General features: G+C 38.5%; 2 protein-coding genes across 5 annotated transcripts; one reads left to right on the top strand and one right to left on the bottom strand.

The window, feature by feature from the left end:
* Positions 1–234: 234 nt before the first annotated feature.
* On the top strand, positions 235–15,133 carry LOC114480666 (solute carrier family 2, facilitated glucose transporter member 4-like). The gene is given in 12 exon segments (XM_028475022.1): positions 235–488; positions 3,817–3,912; positions 6,391–6,551; positions 8,990–9,114; positions 9,197–9,312; positions 10,753–10,915; positions 11,461–11,648; positions 11,749–11,853; positions 12,744–12,845; positions 13,575–13,664; positions 13,666–13,779; positions 13,860–15,133. Coding segments are annotated over 12 exon segments (1,515 nt in total). The 5' UTR covers positions 235–455; the 3' UTR covers positions 14,082–15,133.
* A 161-nt stretch (positions 15,134–15,294) lies between these two features.
* LOC114480669 (Y-box-binding protein 2-A-like) lies at positions 15,295–22,182 on the bottom strand. Of its 4 annotated transcripts, none has more exons than XM_028475029.1 (10): positions 22,005–22,182; positions 21,356–21,419; positions 19,920–19,953; positions 19,755–19,844; positions 19,446–19,676; positions 19,174–19,256; positions 18,040–18,244; positions 16,307–16,435; positions 16,160–16,232; positions 15,295–15,876 (listed from the first exon to the last, which is right to left on the bottom strand). In XM_028475029.1, exons 1-9 carry the CDS (start codon positions 22,081–22,083, stop codon positions 16,197–16,199), a joined length of 951 nt encoding a protein of 316 aa, XP_028330830.1. In that variant the 5' UTR covers positions 22,084–22,182; the 3' UTR covers positions 15,295–15,876; positions 16,160–16,196. The 4 variants fall into 4 exon arrangements, with proteins under 4 accessions (XP_028330830.1, XP_028330827.1, XP_028330826.1 ...); XM_028475026.1 differs by having other exon boundaries at positions 16,160–16,235; positions 22,005–22,181; XM_028475025.1 differs by having other exon boundaries at positions 15,295–16,235; positions 22,005–22,181.
* Between the last annotated feature and the right edge of the window lie 2,016 nt (positions 22,183–24,198).

Genomic DNA, 24,198 nt, shown 5'->3' with positions numbered 1-24,198 from the left:
CTATAAAGTGTTCAGACTCTGAACAGCTACTGTATACATATTATGTGAATCAATTCATGATTATCATTCTACTGGACTTCAGAGGAATCATGAATTGATTCACACACTTCTTTGTGTGCTGCTGCTGCTGCTCCTCCTCCATTCACCTCATTCCAGCCAATGGTTGCTAAGGTCAAGAGAGGTTCCTGAAGCAGCCCCCCCCCCCCCCCCCCCCCACCCCCACACCCCCCTCCCCCCAAACTCATCCCACTCCTTGCACGTGGGTGCCACTCTACCCCAGCAGCCCGGACAACACAAACTTCCCGAGGGCGCAGGACGCAGGCACATTATTGAAGTCTAACGGTGCCTATACTCTTCTGTGAGCTGCTGAGCGGCTCAAAAACAACGGTTTGTTTCCATTTGGCACCAGACGCATCTGTCACCGGGCACCGCGCGTGGCTGGAGCTGCCCAAATCATGCCTGCTAAGTTTCAGCAACTCGGAGGAGAGGTGAGGGTCTGCGTTGTTCTGCATTTGTTTGACATTTTCAGCTGTCGGAGGGGAAATGAAGAGGCGCGCGTTGTTGGAGAGCGCGTTATTTTGGGCGCACGGTCGGTGCGCCTCTTGAGGGAGATTTTACGCACGGCTCTGACTCTGTTAATCAAAGAGAAACTTTATGTTCCACTCAGGAGATTGATTGATACCAAACTGAGGATTGGTTAAAGGTGACTAATGCTGCTTTGATTTTAAAGAATAATGTTAAAAATGTCTGATGTACACAATTAAAGTTTTGTTGAATGAACTCCGCTACTAAAAGGCTTGTTTTTGCTTAGTTCCCTTAAGGTCCTGAGTTTTGACCTTGACCAGTGAAATACCTGAGGGTTTGCCTCAGACTGGTTTGACTGGTTCCTTGTCAGCGCCCATATACACACAAGCATGTGCAAATTGCCAAAATAAATATACTTAAGCCCACAGGAGGAGGATGCAACTTTCCTTCTATCTTTTAGACACGTCTGAGTAATAAATAGTTGCAATAAAAACTATTGAAAATTGTCTGTGGTAAAGTATGTGGGAACCTCAGGTTTAAATTGATATGAATAAAAATCTACTACTGTCAAGATACAGCAATAGGTTTTTGTCTTGTTGCCAGACCAGGGGTTCTCAACCTTGGGGTCAGCACCCCATTTGGGGTCGCGAGACACTGGGAGGGGGTTGCCAGATGCCTTAACAAAACAAAGAATATTTTTTGAACAACTGGAGCCCGGTTTTGATTATTTTTCCCCTTTTTTTGCCACGACACCAAACTTGCCATATTTGAACCTATTTTAATCACCTATTATTGCCATATTTTTGTTCCTTTTAATGCATTTTTGCTACATTACTCCCATTTCTGCCACTTCTCCATCAAATTTATATGCCTTTCCTGCACATTTTTTCAACTTTCAAGACATTCTCGGCACTTTTAAACCGTTTCCACCACTTTTCCCACCTAATGTCACATATGTTGACCATTATTGTTACTTTTTATCTTATTTGCACCATATTTCATGCTTATTTCTAATTGTTCCTACTTTTAAGCCAATATTGACACATGGAACCAATTTCTGTGGTTTTTTTAGATCCCATTTCATCACCTTTTCCACCAGTTTTGGTCACTTTGTACCCATTTTATTTCTGATTAAAACAATGATTTACATCTTTAAGATGACTATATGCTATGGCACAAACAATAATAAACTTCCTGGATAACAGTGGATGTTATTCAGATCAATAAATAAATGTGGTTTTCACAGATTCATAGAACAACGGACCATCATTTTGCTGACTTTATAGATGGACAACAAAAGCTCCCCCCCTTCAGGTACAGTGGGGGTCCCTGGTCCCTGGAACCTTTATTTGGAACCCTACCACTGAATTAGGCGAATCACAATAATCATCCATGCATCAAAGTGACCTTGTTTCTCCAAAGCACACATTAGTAAATGTAAAGCACATTGAGTTGCCTTGTGTACGAAATGCGCTATACAAATAAATGAGCCTTGCCTTGCCTAAATGTGTAACTTATCATTGAAGGATGTCTGCAGCAAACAGGACTCTATCCATCCTAATGCACTACCGTTGTTGTCCTACTTCTGATGCTCTCACTTTTTCTGCAAGGACACACACACACGCACACACACACACACACACACACACACACCTTTGTTTTGGTTCATGTATGCTAAACAGCACTTATCAGGAGACTCAACACAGCGAGGTTAACAGGAAACATATTCCGACAGTTTGCGTTTTGTTCTAAGTGCTGCATGATTTTTGAAGTTTGTTTTAAGGTTAAAATCATTTAAAAACAATATGGGATTGAATTGAAATTCTTGGCTAATGTTTAGATTCACGGTGCAATAGATACATCGTGTCACATGCAAATTATTGCAAAAAAATCCTACAAAATATGCAAAATTATATGTCATCACCGTCGTGGTTCTCCAGTTTTCTGTTTCTATCTGTTTTGAGGCAAAACAAAGAAAACAACCCAGAGTCACAGTGTGCTATGATGGGAAACAGCTCTAATGTTGAATATAAGGCTTAAAACAAAACTTTTCTTTGGATCTCTTGGTAAAGTTCACGACTTTGACAATTTTTTTTGTTTATCAGTGTGGAAATAACCATTTTAGTGACATTGATGTTTCATGACTGAAATATTGAAAAAGTCATTCTTTTAATGCCTTTTTGCTACATTACTCCAATTTCTGCCACCTCTCCATCAAATGTCATCGCTTACTGTTGTTTTTATACTGTTTTAGCTTAAATTTTATTGCGGTTTTATACTATGTTGTTGTGGTTTTATCATGTACTGTTAAGTGACCTTGGGTGACCTGAAAGGCGCTGAATTTCAAATAAAATGTATTATTATTATTGCCTTTTCTACACATTTTTCCGACTTTCAAGACATTTTTGGCACTTATAAACCCTTTCAAACACTTTTTCTGCCTATTGTCGCAAATGTTGACCCGTTATTTTCACTTTTAACCTCTTTTCACCATATTTCATGCACATTTTTCTCCACATTCAACTACATTCACAATTTGTCAGGCCCATTATTTGCCAGTTTAAACTAATTTATAGACATTATCTTATTGAACTGAAAAGCCTCGGCTAACTTTTAAATTCACGTTGCTATAGATACATTGTAATTCACATGCAAATATGGCAAAAAACTGACAAAATACGGTTTTGTTTAAAGATTAAAGCTTGTAAACACCGTCATCACTGTCATAGTTTTGCACTTTTCTTTTTCTATTAGTTTTGAGGCAAAAAAAAAAAACCCACAAAACAAACTCGACACAGAGTCCCATGATGGGACAAAGAAACAGCTCTAATTTGGAATATAAGGATTAAAACAAAACTTTTCTTTGGATTTCTTGGGAAAGTTCATGGCTTCGACAACTTTTTTTTTTTGTAGGACCATTTTTGTGTCCTTGACGTCTCATTTTAGACTCAAATAAAAGTCACTCTTGTTAGTGGCTTTTATCTTGGACTCAGCTCCCCTTTTATACGAGGGTAAGCTCTCTCTCCCCAAGGTCATCTGATCCGTCATTGTACAGACAGGTGACTGTGGCGTGATATGAAGCTACAGTCCCACATCATCAACTGTAAAGTACGTAGTCGCTTCTGTCATGGACACAGTGTGAAAGAGCTTTTCTCTCATCATCACACAGTGAGTTAAATATAGTGAATGTCAGTGAAGGCCACTCACTCAGGCTTGATATTAATAATAATTGCCCATTTAGGACTTGATGAAAAACAAAAAAAAAACTGAGGTTTTGGTCTTTGTGTGCAGACGGTGACAGGAACTCTTGCTCTATCGGTTTTCACCGCTGTCCTGGGATCAATGGAGTTTGGCTACAACATTGGTGTTATTAATGCACCACAGAAGGTAAGATGATAACTTAATTAATCGGTCACATACTGTAGTAGAACATTACACAGGTAGATGCTGCATAAGTTTTGGACGGGATTTTTGAACCATTCAATTTGTACAACAAGCCAGAAACGTACGTGTCCACTCTGCGCACGTCTGGAATAAACAGGATTGAAACCAATCCCAGTTTGCAGTGATGATAGAAAAAGTGCGGGTTTAAGATGCTGGTACAGTATTGGCATTAAACCAGACACCGACTGACACGCCAGTGTGTTTGACACCAAAACACCAGGTCATGCTGTTTAGAATATAAACTAGGAAACACAGACACACACGTGTGAGGCCACATTCATCAAAACTAGTTATGAGCGTCAGATAAAGGCTTTTTTAATGGGAACGGACACAAGTGATCCTCCTAGGGGTGTGCATTTCCATGAATCTGACGATACGATACGATGCGATACGATTCACAATTTGCGTGTCACGATACAATAAATCCTGATGTATTGAATACTAAACAATACGAAATATATACTGTATATTGTGATATTAATATTTACAAATTTCACCTTAAGAAGTACAAAATGACATGAAATACAATTTATTTAATTTTTCCTAAACTTGCGAGAACAAAATGCTAACTAACTATAATTCAACAACAAATATCAAAAACAAGTATATGTTATCAAACTGTCAAATTACATTTTTCAAAAAAGTTTAACTTTTGCTTCAACAACAGATTCTGATTCTGTTAAGAAGAAAAAGAAATTAACCACATACATCTAGTTTGTTTTATGAAAATAATGTGCAATCATTTTCCAAGCTAAAAATGCATTGAGGAATGAGGTATGTGGCTCACTGACACCTAGAGACCAGCCGTTTACGTGCTATGCATATGTTAGCGCAATTAAATGTTTTTGTTTTTTTTTCATTAAAAAACATGATTAAAAATGTCGATTGGGATATTTTTTGGATCGATGCGATAGTCGTGCGTGAAATATCGCAATATATCGCCAAATTGATTTTGTCTTACACCCATAGATCATCATAATAAAATAAATAAATAAGACATTAATGCTATTCTTTGGATAATAAAACTGGAATAGAGCATTTGACTTGCTGTATTAATGCGTTGTAAAATAATACAAATGTAATGTGTTTACAAAAGTGTCTAAAATATTACTTCAATAAAAATTTCAATATTTTTTAATAGTAACAATTTTAAATTATTCTTGAATAATCATGCAGTCAAACTGTGGCAACGTGACATGGATGAATAGTTTTCTATCGCATCCAAAAGCAAACGTGAAGCATGTTGCGTTTTTATATTTAGATAGAGGGACATGACTTATAAACCCGACTTGTTCCGTCCATAAAGTATGCTGCTGCTCAGATTGCAGCTACATCTGATGCGTCAGTGCGGCCGCACGATCCTGCGCTGCATTTATAAGCTGTTCCCGCTGTGATTTACGAAGGGCTGACGTAACGTATACCGTTCCAATGAAAGGAGAGTGGTGCAGGAATGCTCCGTACCCATGTGCATCACTACAGTTCGTTTAGAGACCCCAAATAAATGAATATGCAGACACCCTTTGACCTGAGAGCAAACCTCAAAATCAGAGATGATTAAAATACTGTGCAAATGAATCAGTTTGACTCAATTAGAAACTATTTTATTAATTCATTTGAAATTAAATACACTGCAGTATGCATTGTATCTTTGGCTAACTGGATTTATTTCAGTCTAATACTTGTATTTGCTTCTTTTTATAATTTAAAACAAACTCATTTTAGTTCAGTAAGTGACAGGTAGGGACAATTTTGATTTATTATGGGGACATTTTGGTTAGGATTGAGCAGGATTTTGGTTTCTTTCATCAATTCAAGAGTAAGAAAATGCAAACCCCTGCAAACATTATCAATAATTGAAAAGTTCTGCTGCCAAATAAATCTGTTTTTAAATTTAAAAGTGTATTATATTGCATGGATGCCAACATTTATGTTAATTAAATAAAATGAATAATTCCATTGAAAAGTTTCTATTTGTTTCCGATAACTTATGCATTAATTCATATTCTCTCAGTCATTTTTACTTTCTCCAGTGGGCTGATTTCAGTGTTTTAAAGAGCCAGATTTGGCCCCCGAGCCTTGAGTTTGACATGTGATTTAAAATAATATATTGGTGTTGGAAAAGTGAAGGTTACATACAGTAGATCTTCTTCTATACAATTCTTTCCGACTTATCATTAGCATTATCTTTCAGAGCTGACTGCCATCAAATGTAGATTATTTGCATCAATATTTGAGTTAAAGGATTGAGATGAATGTAAGGACATGTATGTATTATAGATAAATACATATGTATGAGTTTTTCATTAATCGTAAAATAAATAAGTAACCAAATCTCCAAACGACCGCTAACGATTACTGTATTGACGCTCTTCCAGACATGTGCATGATAGGGTAATACTTGTTTTTTTGCACTATGTGCAGATCATCGAGAAGGACTACAATGCCACGTGGATGCACCGATACAATGAGCCCATCTCTGAAGGGACCCTCACTTCCCTGTGGTCCCTGTCCGTGGCCATTTTCTCCATCGGGGGCATGTTGTCCTCCTTCTGTGTGGGCTTTGTGTCTGAGTGGCTGGGCAGGTAGGAGAGAGAACACACACCTCAGACGGGCTGTGGATTGTTTGTTTGAACAGTAAAGCTGTGAAATGTATAAGAGGCTGTCATCAGGTAAAAGGAAAGATGGGAAACTATCACAGTTTTTGATTTTTTTTTAATCTGAGGGCCACATTATCCACGTTTATCTCAGCATTTACAACAACGAACGATTTGAACATCGACGGTACACTCCACAATGATGGGAAGCTAGCTTGATTTAAGCTCCATCCAAAGCCACGCCCCCTCAAGCTTTAATGCGCATCTGATGATATAAAGTAAATTCATTTATTTTTATGTTTTTGTTATATGGGAGAGAAAGGGAGAAAAAGACTAAAGGGCACAGGCTCAGTGTGAAGTGGCCCAAAGCTGCACAAAAAAGAGAGTGGGTAACAATCATGGGACGCAACTCAGGCTTCATCACCCTGTAGCTGGCCACCTTTGATGCAGGTGTCTAGTGTTAACAAGGCCAAAAAAACCCAAAACACTACTGATGATGCATCCCAAATGTAATTCCTTCCCACGCCACTCTCAAACGGTAAATCTCATGGCACAAACCACCATCTTTTGCCTCAAAGGACGGTTTAAAATTCTGTGTTTTTAAATTCATTTTGAGTATTTTTTGTTGATTTTGTGTAGCCTATTTTTTTCCCTTCATTTTATAGGTTATTTTGTGTGCATTTACTTTGGGGCCGCCGAATTATAATGTGAATTACTCAAGGATCAATCAAGTTAATGAAGGTGTTTCACGTGTTGCCTACACTAAAATGACATGAAATCAATAGATCTGGATGTTGTTGAGATATTATCAGTTTATTTTGCCTCGCCATGATATTTATCTGTTCAGAGTGACTGCATCAATTATTTGAAATTTGATTTGCCTTTTTAAAAAAAAATTAACATGTTGAATTGAATGTTTGCTGGAATATTATAATATAGCACCTCTTCAGTGAGTTCTCTACTCAGCTGCTCACATCATCATAATAAAAGAGATTATGTCAAATCTAACAAACTGACTCTTTAAATGTGAGTGAATATCCTTTACTGATGTCTCCTCAGGTTGTTCACTGTTTGCTTTCTAAATCTGTTATGTAATACTCAGACATCTATTTTATTATTTCACATGAAATACAATATTGGATCCGTTATTCGAAAAAATTGATCCAGTCCAGAGTCATTTAGAAGAAGCTCTGTCCAGGATTATTTCCAGTCAGCCCAGTTCCCTGCCGTAACCCGAGCAGCTGGGATACAAACTGGAGCGTCCATTGGCTAAAAGGAGATCCAAGCTGAGCTGTGGGACTGTGGTTCAGGGGGGCAGAGCAGGGAATGTGGGCCTCGGTGCACTGAGGACAAGCGTCTCTAAAATAAGCCACCATCACTGCTGTGGTTGGTGGTCGTTAACACGGCTTCATGTGATCATTACCTAATCCTTTGTTTGGAGCAGGAGGTGCATGACAGGTCAACACTGTGAGGAGAACATGCACACCCTCACGGGAAGAACAGGGCTATCAGGTTTTAAACTCACGACCTTCTGTTATAAGGTTACCCACCTCTACGTCAGTGGTTTGTTCTAAGAATCTGTGTTATTTATTTCAACAAGATCCACTGTTATCCAGGAAGTTGCTTATTATTTGTGCCATATCTTAAAGATGTAAATCCTTGTTTTAATCAGAAATAAAATTGGTTAAAAGGGACCAAAAATGGTGGAAAAGGTGGTGAAATGGGATTTTGAAAACCACAGAAATTAGTTAAAAAGTGGCCAAAAATGGACAGAAAAAGTGGTTAAAAAAAAAAAATTATTCAAAGTGTTAATATTGGAAACATTAGTTTAAACTGGCAGAATGTGGTTGAATTAGCAAAAATAAGCACGAAATATGGTGAAAATAGGTTAAAAGTGACAACATATGTGGCATTAGGTGGGAAAAGACGTGGAAAGGGTTTAAAAGTGCCAAAAATGTCTTGAGAGTGGAGAAAAGAGGCATTGAAATTTGATGGAGAAGTGGCAGAAATTGGAGTAATGTAGCAAAAATGCATTAAAAAGAGCAAAAAATATGGCAAGAAAAAGTGATGACAACAGGATAAAAATATGTCAAGTTTGGTGTAGTTGCAGAAAATGGGTAAAAAATAAGCAAAAATGTGCTCAAATTGTTAAAAAAATATTCTTAGTTTCTTGAAGGCATCTGGCGACCCCCTCTCAGTATCCCAAGGTTGAGAACCCCTGCTCTACATGAACTGCTCTCAACAAGCAGAGAGAAACTAGTAAAGGGTATTTGAACTACACCGCCATCTAGTGGCTAATTTCTTTTGGCCATTTTAAGCTCATCAAATCATTTCCTAGTTTTTCAAGTTTCATCATGTCGCTGTTTTAATCTATCCCTAAATGAACTAAAGCTAGACGATAACAAACGTTAACGTCTTCACTCCAGGAGGAAAGCCATGCTCATTAACAACTTGCTGGCCTTTATCGGAGGAACTCTGATGGGGATGTCCAAGCTCTGTCGGTCCTTTGAGATGATGATTCTCGGGCGTTTCATCATCGGTGCCTACTGTGGTGAGCCACATTTGTTCCCCTTTGTGCATCATCACCAGTTGTTTGAGTCCTCTGTGTGTACTCAGTGTTCTCCACTGTTCAGGGTTGGCATCGGGATTGACACCGATGTACGTGGGGGAGATCGCACCCACCAGCCTTCGAGGGGCACTAGGAACACTGCATCAGCTGGCTATAGTTACTGGGATTCTCCTAGCGCAGGTATGAAGCCAACTATAGTATTTCACTACATTTCCTGTTGGGCCAGATTTAAAACCCACACTTCAAGGGGAGCCAGACATTTTTCACTGACATTAAGCCAAAATTTAAACAAACAGATTTAAGCTGGTAAAATTAAAGTTCTCTAAGGTTAAATTTATGGTTTAGTACGGAGCAGACATTACATGGTAAAAATGGCCATTGTGGCCATGAATAATAATGCATAATGCACAGAATGGTGACATTAAGTTTCGCATAGAATATAAAATATTAGTTCTCACGTTCCGAGCATTACATGGTCAGGCCCCTAAATATATCTCGGACTTGTTGTGCCCCTACTCATCAGGGCGATGCCTTCGGTCTTCAGGTCAGGGTCTTCTAAAGACCCCAAAAACTAAATTTAAAACCAGAGGAGACCTGGCGTTCCAGGCTGTAGCTCCCAGACTCTGGAATAACCTGCACCAGTCTCTCAGGGAGCTCAACTGTGTGGACACTTTTAAAAAACTGCTGAAGACACACTTTACAGAAAAGCTTTTAGTTAACTGGATTTTAATTTTTATTTATCTTTTAATGTTGCTGTTCTTATGATGTTTATGCACTCCTGTTTTATTATTCTATTGTGTTGCACTTGCACTTTTACCACAACTCTGTACAGCACTTTGTGATTTTATCTGCAAAAAGCGCTTTATAAATAAACTACTTACTTACTTACTTACTATTAAAACATGAAACAAGACCTAGAACTGAAACTAAACAGAGCAAACAAAGACTTAGAGGACCAGGGCTAAACAAAAAAGAAAGTGTCTATTCGTATGGTTGCCGTAGGGACAACCACCGGTGATATTGGTACGGTTACCGAAGTAAAAGTACATATCGTCTTCGGGTTAGGTTTAGGTTATACCCCAATATCGCAACAATTTTTAGGGTTAGGTTTAGGGTGAGTCTTAGTATTAGTCACGTGACCTAAACTGGCCAAAAAGGGGCGCTGCGTACTGATAGAATGTCGGTATATTGATATGGCAACCGTACGGATAGCCACTGCCAACAAACAAACCCTGACAAATTATTATACCTGCAGTATGTATACTATGTAGTGGTTGTTTTACGACAGCTGCTCGCAAGCTTGAATATTATTTTTTATTTCATGGAGACATTTTGTACGTGTGTTCATTGTTTTATTTCATCACATTATACAGATTGTACATTGTAAAATACAATATAAGCACCAGCGCAAACATAATTAACTACGCTAACCACTGGGTATGATGTTATTATGAACAAATAGTATTTCGTGCGCAAGTCATAGCTAATTTGTGGCCACAATTTTATTTTCTGGGGCTTCCAAGTTTGGTTGTGAATTTAACGTTTTAGAGCTTCCATATAAACGAGTATTTTTGGTTGAATTAAACTCCACTTGATTATCTGCTGTGTTTCCTGGTGCAGATCCTTGGTTTGGAGTCCTTACTGGGCAGTGACGAGCTGTGGCCTGTTTTGATGGGGTTTACCATCATGCCCACTGTACTCCAGATGTCACTGCTGCCCTTCTGCCCTGAAAGTCCCAGATTCCTCTACATTATCCGGTGCCAGGAGCACCACGCCAAGAGTGGTGAGCTTTGAACTGCCGATTGACATCCGTTCCATTAGTGGCCCCACCTTTATCAAGGGTTTTGTGGATTGATGCACTGAGAGTTGTCCTTCTCTTTAAGGCTGTCTGGGTTTGGTTAATGCAGGGGTGTCAAACTAATTTTAGATCAAGAGCCAAATATGACCCAGTTTATAATCAAGTGGGCCGGGCCAAAAAAATCCATGTTTTTGTGAGGGGAAAAGCAAAAATTCCAACAAAATCCAGCAAATTCAATTGGTCAAAAATCCTTGACTATGCAACTAATTTTCGGGAAATTTTCAATGTAACTTGCCAGAATTTTGTGGAATAATTTGCAAGAATTTTCCTGGTTTTGAATATAATTATTACTGTAAAAAAAAGTTCTGCATCCTCCATTATGATAATTTTCAAAAAGTCCTGTTTTTGTTGTATTTTTTACTTTAAACAAAATCTTCCTATGGGCCAGACTAGGTGCTCTGAAGGGCCGAATTTGGCCTGCGGGCCTTGAGTTTGACATGTGTGTGTTAATGTGTTTGTTTGATGTGCAGGTCTGAGGAGGTTAACAGGCAGGCAGGATGTAGGTGACATGCTGGCAGAGATGAAGGAGGAGAAGAGAAGGATGGACATGGAGAGGAAGGTGTCCATCCCAGAGCTCTTTCGCTCCTCTCTTTATCGGCAGCCCATCATCATCTCCATCTTGCTGCAGCTCTCGCAGCAACTGTCCGGGATCAACGCAGTGAGTCCCACGTTCACTCATTAATACCTGAACTAAAAACACGGTACAAAAAAGAAAGCTTGTGCTGTGTTATAATCGACCAAACTCTGTTCTCTGGCAGATCTTCTACTACTCTACAAGTATCTTCACCAAAGCAGGAGTTCAGAGTCCAGTCTATGCCACGGTGGGAGCTGGAGTGGTAAACTGTGCCTTCACTGTGGTCTCGGTAAGGAATCATTCCAACTTTCTTCATCTTAGTTTAATCTTCAAATATTACTAATGCATTTTACCCTTTGGGTCATTCTGACCCCAGGGATATTTGCCTATATTATTCTTAGAAAACTGTTGACCAAGTTTTTGTGTCAATCGCTTTGTTTATTTGTTGAATACATAAATAACCCCTTAATAACAAAACCCTCATCTGTTCTCTAGCTCCACCATCAGGCCAAAGTTTGAAATCTGAATTAATTTATCTTGAATAGTTTTCATCCAAATATTATCAAATTTACTGACAACATTATGACCAGAAAAGTATATTTACTTGTTTTTATCTCTTTTTTGCAACATCTTTTGGGTTATTCACTAGGAAGTTTCAGACACTCCTCTACGTCAGTTTCACTGTGAAAGAGCTGTTCCAAAACCTCACTGATAGTAAACCTTTTCCTTGAGCACATTTTCAAGAGAGCGAGAGAGAGCGTGCAGTATGCAATACACAGACAGACTAGTTTTACAAAGCCAAAAAAACATAAGGGTCAAATTGACCCCACAGAAACACCAATGCGTGCAATATGTGTTAAGCATAATGAAAAAACATCATGATAATTTTATGCTTACTCAAATGTACCGTTATTTTTTGAATGACAAACAATGAATGGCGTCACATTGGCCCCAATGATAATAGGAGGGTTAATAATCTCCTAATGGTCAGTCTTATTATAATCCCTGCCTGTCAAATATGGTGCCATGGGTTGGAGTGGGATAAAAAAAAAAGAGTTGTTTGAAGGTGATCCTCAGTGGTCTTTTTAGCTTCAGTTGTTTGATAAATAGTGTAGGACAGCTAGTTGTTTACTACAGAAGATAACATCCTACTCACTCTTCTATTCTTGTCATCCTCAGCTCTTCCTCGTGGAGAGGATGGGTCGACGTACGCTCCACATGTTAGGCCTGGCAGGGATGTGTATCTGTGCCATCATCATGACCATAGCCCTGGCTCTGCTTGTGAGTACCTCAAAGATCTAGGCTGTTTGAAATGTCTACCCATACTAAGTCTGACATCAAAATGAGCACGTTGTGTGTTCACATTAGATAGTATGAAAAGATTGAGTACGTGAGAAATACCTTGATGTATACTAAATCAGGACATTTTTATAGTATGCACAGTGGGCAAACTAGTCATACTCAACCGCCCCACGATACATTGTGAGCGGAACATAAAATCGTCCTGGGACCGGCTTCAAGCTAAAAATCAAACATCCCCTTTTCAAAACAAAAGCATCTCTTCTTGTTTTCCATTAGTAGTTTAACGCTTTTGTAAATAGAACTCATGTTTTAAAGTTAACCAGAAGTTTTGTCAGTAGCACAATGTCGGCATGAAATGTCTTTCCGCGAGTTTCGTGGATCAAATGACCACATATTGATTTTCTATTTGGTGACTTTCTTCCTTAAAAAGCTTTTGGGACCTTTCAAAAGTGGAGAATCAAGTGAGATCTTTAGCCTCAGTGTGCTTCAAAAACCTGAAGTCATTGTAGGTTCCAAATGCATCTTGGAAAACTTGGAAGTATACTTCAGCTCACCATCGGCCATCATCCTAATCGTACTAATAGTATATAGAAGACAGTATATACTCATTGAGTTTGTAGTGTATAGTACAGAGTGTGCCATTTTGAACACAGCCCTAGACTGTTTTTGTTGTAATCAATGCCAACTCATGTTTGTTTTGCTTCTCAGGAAACTGTTCCTTCAATGAGCTACATTAGCATGCTAGCTATATTTGGCTTCGTCGCCTTCTTTGAGATCGGCCCCGGTCCCATCCCATGGTTTTTTTGTAGCCGAGTTGTTCTCTCAAGGTCCGAGGCCGGCTGCCATGGCTATGGCAGGCTTCTCCAACTGGACCGCGAACTTCATCATCGGCATGTGCTTCCAATATGTAGCTGTGAGTACTGTCGAAATTTGTACCAAAATCGAGACTTTTTTACATTTAATAAGTCATTATTTGACATTTTCCGTTTGCAGGACCTTTGTGGGCCATACGTTTTCTTGATTTTTGCCGCACTGCTCCTTTTCTTCCTTATTTTCACCTTCTTCCGCGTGCCAGAAACACAAGGCAAGACATTTGACCAAATCGCCGCCAACTTCCACCACAACTTAGGAGGAACGATGGACATGGACTTGGACATGGATTTGGACAAACCCAGCACTGAGCTGGATTACTTGGGGGACGACAGCAACAACTGAAGCGTCATTTGGACGAAATCTGAACTGAGAACAACTTGAGACTGTGTTTGGGCCTAAACGCCAAGCTTTCATTGTGGGCCTGAATTCGGTTACCTAATGTATCTTCTTGACGGATTTTTGTGCATAAGCTGTAATGAAATATGGTACCACTACAAAACAAGGCTAAACCTTTAAGAAATCTGGTAGCACTTGCAGATTAAGAGACCGACAGCTGTAATTTCAAGGAATGAGGATGCCTGTACTGCTGGACTGTTGAAGGATTGACTACCAATGAGGTAGGATGTTATTCCAAGGTGACGTACTTCAACTCAATACTGAGAAATGGAGAGACCTGGGATTTCCTGCACTTTATATATAAAGATATGTAGAGTTTCACAAAATGAAAGGCATAGAAATGCATTGAGCGGTGATGCAAATAAGGGTTTGATAAGCACAGGAACAAAAGGGAGGTTGACAGCATTTTAATGGTGCGATTTTCTACTAGTTAAACTTTCTAATGACAAGAGCAGTTACATTAGCAACAAATCTAAATTATCATGCATGTTAGCATTTGATCAGATTAAATGCTTCAGGTCATTGAGCAAAATCTCCCCTCATATGCATTCTTATTGAAAATGGCAATACATGATACTCTCCTATATAAGCTTAGCTAGTTTTTAATATATTGTGTGCGCTTGGGGATTTTAAGTTCCAACGGTCTAAAGGTCACATCTTTCTGCACTTCCATTAAGTTTTTTTGAAGTTTGCTTCTCTCTTTTTTTTTTTTTTTTAAGTGAGTAAGAGGAACAAGATTTATTGGAACAGCTCAGATTCCTGAAGTATATCAGTTTGTACCAGAACAATGCAATGTTCAAGAGCTGCTAATGAAATGTGGAACTATATATTTTGTATCAATACCAAGATTGTCTATTGTTTGCCATCTGTTCTTTACTGCTGTGTTTCCACCTTTAGAAAATTACTTATCTAGATTTATTTCCTGATGAGTTATTTATATGGAGTGAATATTAATGTAATCATGTATAAAATAATGTAAATACATTAACTGAAGACAACTGGTGTTTTTTTTCACCCCTAAAACCCATAATATAAACACTTTCAGTCAGACATGAAAAATGGGAAGTTGTGAAATAAAATACGTACAGTAGGTGGCAATATGCACCTATTCAAGTTGGTTGCAACACCAATAACCATGAAAGAAAAACTACCTTAACGCTGAGATTTGCACACATTTATTGATTCACGTTCTCACATTGCACATATTCCCCTCCAAAGAAAAGCACACAAGTAAAACAAATGAAACAAGAGTTCTTCGCATTAATCTATCCTGAACTGATATGAAGGGAGTTGCATGTTTCAACAATTGAGGTGGCATCAGAACTAAATGGAACTCCCATAATGCTCACCACTCAACGCACCTGCTTGGTGTACCCTCTTCAACCAAATTAAAAAGCGAAATAAAAAACAAGTCTGGTTTTTTTATCAACTACTAAATGTATCCCATTTGGTTTATTAAAGAAAATTCCTTTTAAAGATGGTTGGAATAACTGGGCTACCAAGCAGAAGTTTTAATTATTTTTATAAAGACACGTAATCTCGTATTTGCATCACAACCCACTATATCCTTTTCTCCCCCCAACACACCTTCCCTGAACGTCAATGTCTAAACAGAACAGCACAAGACGAGTAGGGAAGGAGCCCGAGATGACAGCGAGATGAAGTGGGTTGGAGGCTGGGAGGGAGTGCAGAGAGGGCAGAGCACTTTTCACAAATGGGTCCAGTCCTCCAACCCAAGGACCTACGAGAGACAAAAAAAACATGACAAACACACAAAAGCTAAGACCAGAGGGAAAAAAAATAGACACGAAACACAACTAAACATAAAACCTAAAATGGTTCTCCATTAAATCTGGTGCTTTGGTAAGTTTCTCTTAAAAACTCTTTACTGCTACACCTCATGTTTTGGTCACGTGACTCGAGAGCCTAGTAATCTGCTGATCATACCGTTGCCACAAGATGTGCAACCCTACATTTACTCATGTCCAATCTCTGGGTTGCAACACTTCAGTGTGGGGTCCCACCTCTTGCCAAGGGGTCATGTGACTGTCCTCACGGACATCACTCTGTTGGCGCTGGGGCTGTTGTGGCAGGTGCCTGCTAAGAAGAAACATTTTAAATACTTAACACTAAAAACGGTCAATAGTAACAGCGAATATGGCCTTCCTTACCTCAGGCGACTTGGGTGGTTTAGGTGAAGCGGTTCTAGGGGATGCCTTTGGGGACTTGGACTTCGGGGCAGGAGGTTTTGAGGTCTGAGGTGGAGTACCAGGTTCTGAAGCAGACTTCTCTGCATCATACTGGAAGGTTGACACGAATCAGATGTTTGGACAATTGATCTCAAAGATTAGGTGGTGCCAGTTCAGCAGTACCATTGATTATTCAGCATTTGATTTGGCAGAAATGTTCACTCCAGTCCAGTGTTTAACAAATCAGAAATGTAGAGGGTGTAAGATGTCACTTAAAATAATTTGTATTTACAAAAGCAGCATTTTACTCGAGTTTGGACAATTTGTCTAGAAGACGAATTAACGGCTTTTGGAAAAGGTCAGTCACTGAACTGGATTTCAGCAAGTGGTCTTGTTTCTTTGAACTACTTCATTCACAGATTTACAGTTCTGGTGACCATTAAATTATTTCTAGATGTTTTACAGTTCCACTACTCCTTAAACAGCTTTACAATCTACTAGTGATAACGATGGAGCTGCATTGGAAACATTACATGATTGTGTCTACACACCATTCCAAAATTACTCAGAAAGCAGAATAAGTATCAATTCTGTAACTATCAACTCAACTTATAAAGAGAAAACTGATTTTTTTTTTTTTATGAAGACTTCGTAAAACTTTAAAACTCTGAACAAATGTGTAGCTGCTGCTTCAAAGTTTCTGCTTTTCTTTAAAGGGGCGGTAAGATGAAAAAAAAAATTAAAAAACCACTTTCAAAATGATTTTGTTACAGTGATGTACATCTTTTTAGCCTCATTCAGAGGGGTCAAGTTGAAAAAGTGGTGTTTCCTCCCACCTTTGTTATTCCACATTTTGTCAAAAGTCAGCTCAAAAAGGGCGAGTTTGATTTTGCCCGGCAGTTGACGTCACGCCAAAACTCTAGACAATCCTCTCTCCTCCTAACATGGACATAATACGTGCCTCATAAATTATATTGCCATATATGTAAATGCAAACAGCACTACTTCTTCTGTTGCCGATCATGCTTGGAGCCACGACCATTGTTTACACCCATTAACTGTTAGCACTCCGTGCTAATGCTACACCAGCCTATGCAGCGAGACCCGTCATTGCTTGTGAACTGAGGAGGAAACGATGGGGATCTTTACGGATTCGTGGCTCACAGCGCTAACAGACTGTTGTGGAATTGGACGGCTTTTAACTTTTACTTGGTGACTGACGACGAAGAGCGGAAAGGAGAGCCTGGCTGCGTTTGTGTGCAGAAACTCATGACTATGCAAGTAGGCCGCAAATCAGCCTGTTTTGAGAATTGCTCTGATAGTGGCTTTTCAGAGGGCTAACACTCCAGGAAACAGGAGAGTTTGGGAAGAAAAACCTCAAATACTACATTGTTGGGGTTCTTAGAACAAATAAGATGGGTGAAAAAAAAAAAGCATCATACTGGACCTTTAAAGTAAAAAAAAAAAAAGTAACCATAGTTGCATGTTTAGATTGTACTACAAGTTAAAATATTTTATCAAATATAAGTTAAGAGATTTGAAAATATAATAAATGTTGAAATACTACAGATTAATTTTATGACTTTAATATAAATATAGCTCCCAAAAATCAACTCATTCTTAATAAATTACACTAAGATTAAGCTTTTAAAATCACCCCTGGGGCTTTAATCCAATGCCAAATTAGGCTAGTCGTTCACAAAATGACTTCCTACTTTCGAGGTAGAGGACTCTGAATTTCTCTGTCTGCGTCGTCTGGATGGGCGCCGCTGTCTCTGGGCTTTCGCCGTTTCTCCATTGGTCAGCGGCTCCTCTGAAGTCTCCGCCTGCTTCCCAGCTTCCTGCTCCTTGCTGTCCTCGGTAACGGCCGTCTCCTGGTCAGCTACAGTCTGCTCAGGAGGTGGACGAGGGCGAAACTGTCTGGATTGGTAGAGTCATTACAACCAAGCATATTAAAGCCAAGTCTTTTCACACTCCAAAACAGTTTAGCCAGGCAGATACGCCAAAAAAGACATTCACTTCTGGAAGAAACCATGAAAATGTGTACATGGAGTGGAGTTGAATCAATTTTAATAAGATCCACACCGGCAAACCAAAGGTTCCCACTCAAAATCAATAAATATTGTGTCATAACTTTGGTTCTATTTGACATGAAGCATGAGCTTAATGGCCTATCGTCAAGGAATTCAATAATACATCTTAAAATACAGTAAACTGCATCCAGAGCAAGACATAAGATGGCCACCACAACACTTTACACATGAAAAGGGTGAAATTGCGTTCTGTTTGCAGCCACAACTGTATGACAACGATTCATTTTAAAGGGTGAATTATTTGATTTAAATCCCCATCCAAATATATAAAGATTATATATTGTTATCCCTGTGCATGCATGAGCATTAATCAGATGTGTTCATTTTACAGCACTTGCCAACATGTACAATGATTTCAACTATAACAATCATGTTTCTACATTTAACAGAACCAAAGTTATGGTGAGATTGAAATTCGCAAATACGGATGGCAGCCATCTTGAATCTTGCTCTGTGCACAATATTTGGTATTTTAAGACATAATTGAATTCCTTAAACCTGAAAACCTAGAATTTGCCACTGAGATCATGCTTCTATGTCAAATAGAACCAAAGTTATGACAAAATATCCAAAATGACAATCTTGGATTTTTTGTTTTTTAGTGGGAACCGTTGGTTTACCAACATGGATCCCATTAAAAACGTATTCAGCATACTCAAAAACCCCATGTATTTATTTTCATGCTTTCTTCCAGAAGTTAAATATTAGCCTAATATTGCTACATATCTGTAGCTAGTTTAGATGTAGAGCAGTTACCGGCGGTATGGACGCCAAGATCTGCGTCGCGGCGGCCGCTGGTCGCCCTCTGCAAGTGCATCCTGCTGATCTGCAGCTTCACCCTAAGAGGAAAAGAGTAACAGGCAAACTAAACAAAGCATTGCACTTACAGTACAGCTCTTTTACATCAGTTAAATAAACCTCAAATCTTTGTGAACACATTTAGTTCATTTTAAAGTGTAAAATAGCTGCGAGACATTGAGCAGCTTTAGTTTACAAACAGCCATTCCAGCCCTCAACTGTTAGGTTACCTCTTGGCCGTCCTGGGGCAGTCTACGGGGCCTCCGGCGACGCTGTTGAGGCCTCGCTTCATTCTCCCCAGACCCTTCAGCCTCTGGAGCAGACCCTTCATCGTTAGCTGCCTTGCTCTGGTCCTCTGTCCGAGGGAAGAACCGACGGCGGAAACGGCGCTTGTTGGGTGCGTATCGGCTTCCTTTCACTGGAACGCCTCCAGGACCGGTCACATTGGCAGCTTCTGAGCCCTGGAGGGTGGGTATGACGCCAAAGAACACCATCACGAACTAACCAGACTTTTAGAAGTTAATGTCTGCATGTTTTACCTTGGATGCTTCAATCACATCAAATTCTACAATTTCACCATCTCCGACACTGCGGAGGAACTTCCTCGGATTGTTCTTTTTAATTGCAGTCTGAGAATGAAAGAAAATTATATTTAAAAGCAGGTCGCTTTACACACAAAGATACATTAAAAAGATCTGCCTCACCTGATGGACAAACACATCCTCTTTGGTATCACTCCTGTAAACACAACATTTATTGATAAAACCGTTTTTGGAGTTTGACCAAAGCTGTAAAGTAAACCATAAACAAAGTTTTATAATAACCGTCTTTAAAAAAAGGCATCAAAGGCCATGTTCATAGTTATAAATCCAAACCAGCAAAGATACGTCTTCAATGTATGTAAAAATTAATCTTATGTTTTATAGTTCAAACAAGCAAACAGCTAAATAGATGAGGCTGATGTAAAGGGCACATCTGTAATCAATGTCACAACTACAGTCCTGCCGTTTAGGAAACATTAAAAACAAAGATGTGCTTCTTCACACATTACGTGTAACATTTAGAATTAAGCTCCATTTGGTTTTGGTCAAGTTCCATGTGATTTTTTGACCATTACCCTTAAAATGATTAAGCACATTGGCAGGTAAAGAGTTGTTTGGGAGTGGGGGGGCAATCAGGCTACCCCACCCATGCATTACATTTTATAGACATACAGTATTTGAGGAAAGTTTAAATCGGTGCTGGACAGTAGGGCTGGGCAATATGAACCAAAACTCTGATTTCAAAATGGCGATTTTTGATAATCTTGACATTTTTAACTTTAAGGCTCACCAGAAAGTAAATTCTAGGTTAAATTTGCAAATGCAAAATTCCACACAGGCACATTTACTAAACACCTTTACACCATGTGTCATTTTTGTCTTTTTCTTCTTCAAGGGACAGCATGTGTGAGCGAGTTCTATAGTGTGGCTTGTTTAGATGAAGGTCTGGGTCTTAGGATGCACTTAGAAATCCATTTAGCTGTGCTTTTCATGCGTTTTGAGAAGCAAAAAAAAAAAAAAAAAAAAAAAAAAAAAAGCAACGACTCCTAAAACAAGTGTTTTAATACATAAAAAGCTATAAAAATATATCAGTAAAATGGAAAAAATTGTCAACACTGAGTGTACTCTATGAATATTAAATACTTGAATGATGTGATTTGTACCTAATGATATAAATGTTAATATATATGATTGTCATTTTCTATATCACCTAAATAGAAAACTCCATACATATTGAATCGCGATACATTGCCCAGCCATACTGGACAGTGTACCGGTTCTCACCGAATATCATTTATTATGATATACATTTGTTTTAATCAATGCAATCCCAGTGCGTATTTAGTGTAGACACATTGGGAAATTGAAGCAGTGGCACAAAGATCTGAGGGACATAGTTTTTAGTTGCACAGCAAGCATGCAAGACCAGAACTTGCGATTAATAACGCAAGTAATTAATTTTTTTTTAAAATGATATACCATAAAGTCACAAAACCAGCTAGCACTAGTTTAAAGTCCTTCATTGTAGTGCATGTAGAGTTAATGTTCCAATGTAGAGTTGAGAAATGTAAAAGAGCAATTTGTAGATGAACCCATACCTGTTGATGAAGCCATATCCATTACGCACATTGAACCATTTCACTGTTCCTTGAACTGAAGTAGCTGTGGGAAAAAAAAAAAAAACAATACACATATAGCTTAGATAGACTTTATATTGGAAAACACAAAAAAAGTCATACAGCAACTTCCTGCCTCCACTGTGTCACAGGAACAGGGAGTCCATGTGAATCAATCATTAACAAGTGAGACTTTGAAACCAGGTTAGGATCAAGAAACACGTCCAACAACTTCAAACTAAACAAAGTGAAAACCAGACAGGACAAAAGAAACCAGGAGGAAAATAAAAGGTATATTGGCTTGATTGCAGCAAATCACATAAAGGATTTTCAGGTGCGAGGACATGCGCGTGCCATGGATAAAAATAAATGTAGGTCATTTAACCAACACCTAATAGTGCACTATTGACCCTTTAATATATATATATATATATATAACAGACTGATAAAGTTGATGCACAAACATATTGAAACGTGATAACTTCTATTTAATAATTTCAATGTTGCAGCTTTCAGTTTAATATAATATATCTATGGTATAAAGACGTGTTTAGCCCACAATGGTGCATAAATCAGTTCGCACATGTTGAATGCAGCCCTGATTGATTAATGAGCAGCTCTTTTAACCCACCTATAACTTTCCTCTCCGGCTCCTGCTTGTCTTCCACCGGTGCCGCTGGAGCAACGCTCTGCACCTCGGCGTCGGTCATGGTGTCTGTCGGTGTTTCCACAGGCTGTGACCCGCGTCCCTCCCTACTACTCTTCCCTAAACCTTCGCTGCTCCCCACGCTTAAGTTTTTATCCCAACGTGCCCTCAGGCTGCTGCATGGTAGGCGTGTTCCTATTGGTCAGAGCAGGGCCGAGTCGAAGCCTGATTGGTCAGAGGACAGAGACAATTGGGAGGGACCCATGCAGGTGGAGGACAGGTATGACCCGTAGATGCCTGATTTTAATTTAATCAAGACCCTGCACTTTTACAGCTTATGTTTACTTTTTTGCTTTTACTTAATCATGTATGTATCTTTTGTCAGCGTTTGTTTTCATTCCATGATTTTTTTTTTGTAACAAAAGTTATATAATTAAAGTATTTTTTTTTTAATTCTGATTCATTGCATGCATTATTATAATGTGGAAACACACGCACACGCACACGCACACGCACAATGTTCCCAAAAGCAGATGAAATTATGTAAAATGACTTCAAAACACACAAAATGAAAGAAAAATAGACAAAATGATTCTACAAACACACAAAATGGCTCCAAAATCATACAAAATTACAACAGAATCGTACAAAATGAGAGAAAAATAGACAAAATTATTCTAAAAACAATCAAAAATGGCTCCAAAGTGACACAAAACGACAACAAAACTGTACAAAATGATCAAAAAATACACAAAATGATTCTAAAAACAACCGAAATGGCTTCAAAATTACACAAAACGACTAAAGAACCGTACAAAATGACAGAAAAATACACAAAATGATTCTAAAATCACTCAAAATTTGTAAGTTTGTACTTATAAATTAAAGTCTGAAAGGCACCAGCAATATCCAAACAATAAGTGGAATTATTTTAGGAAAAATGTACTGGACTTTTTTTATGTAGCATAAATATAACCACATAAAATATGTTTATGTATGAGATAGATAGATAGATAGATAGATAGATAGATAGATAGATTTTTATTGTTATTGTACAAAGTTATACAACAAAATTTGTAGCAACTTTGAATGGCGTTACGACACAAAGATAGAATAACAATAAAATGTTAATAAATTAAAAACACACAAATATCAACTTAAGAAAAGTTTAAATACTGTATATTGAGATATCTACAACTGAAATAGTGCGTAATTTACACAAAGATTCACGTTTTGTCTGTCATGTTTACTTTCTCCTGTGGGCCCAACTGGATGTTCCAAAGGCCCGGATTTGGCCCCCATGCCTTACATTTGACAGACGTGATGTAACAGATTTTAACATGAAAACCCACACACATGAAAGCCTGCATACATTGTATCATAACATGCTGTAGACCTCAGTATTCCATACATCACACCTGTAATTACCTCATCACTGTGATTTTCACACTGTAACATATTTAACCCTCCTTTTATCCTCAAAAATTACTAACACATTTTACCCCTGGGGTCAATCTGACCCCAGGGTTATTTGCCTCTAGAAAATGATTGTCAGAAAATTGTTGACCAAGTTTATGAGGTGGTAGTAGTAAATCACACATGCACACACAAATACACACATTCATGTCCATTGTGTGGGAAAGTTCTCGTGACAATATTGTGCCCATTTTATTCTAGAACCAAGCCCCTGGAATAAACTCCTCACGTATCGCTAGCTGACCCTGAACCCAAGCTTTGACCCTAACCCTACCTAACACCACTAGATCCCCCCACCTAACCCAAAAAATGTCAACATAGCTCCAAAGGTGTCATCATTTAGCGAACAACAGCATAATGACAGCCTTCATGACACCTTATTCATGCTAATGACAGCGAGGGGTGCCCCGATCCGATATTGATATTGGATATCGGTCCGATATCAGCCAGAACACAAATATCATATTTTATCGGACTGCATCTAAAATCTCCGATATAATATATATTGTTTTTTTGGATTTATTTTTTCAATATCTTCTACTTTATTTTTTTATTTATTTTATTCAATCATAGAATATTCTTATACTAAAAGGTTAATTATATGTAATCTATTGGTTTATAATAAATGGGTCTGATTTTTAATAATCAAGCCTTTTCTAACATTCCACACTACAAAATAAGTAATAAAAGTATGTATGATTCA

This window comes from Gouania willdenowi, chromosome 18, assembly GCF_900634775.1.
Source record: "Gouania willdenowi chromosome 18, fGouWil2.1, whole genome shotgun sequence".
Taxonomy (NCBI): Eukaryota; Metazoa; Chordata; class Actinopteri; order Blenniiformes; family Gobiesocidae; genus Gouania; species Gouania willdenowi.
This window is presented reverse-complemented; position numbering and strand designations above follow the sequence as displayed.

Excerpts from the sequence above, each read along its gene's own strand:
- LOC114480669 (XM_028475025.1), bottom strand. The coding sequence starts at position 22,083 with ATGACCGACGCCGAGGTGCAGAGCGTTGCTCCAGCGGCACCGGTGGAA. Across the intron at positions 19,845-19,919 it reads AGGATGTGTTTGTCCATCAG|ACTGCAATTAAAAAGAACAA; the intron begins GTGAGGCAGATC and ends TTTCATTCTCAG. Across the intron at positions 19,677-19,754 it reads ATGTGATTGAAGCATCCAAG|GGCTCAGAAGCTGCCAATGT; the intron begins GTAAAACATGCA and ends CCCACCCTCCAG.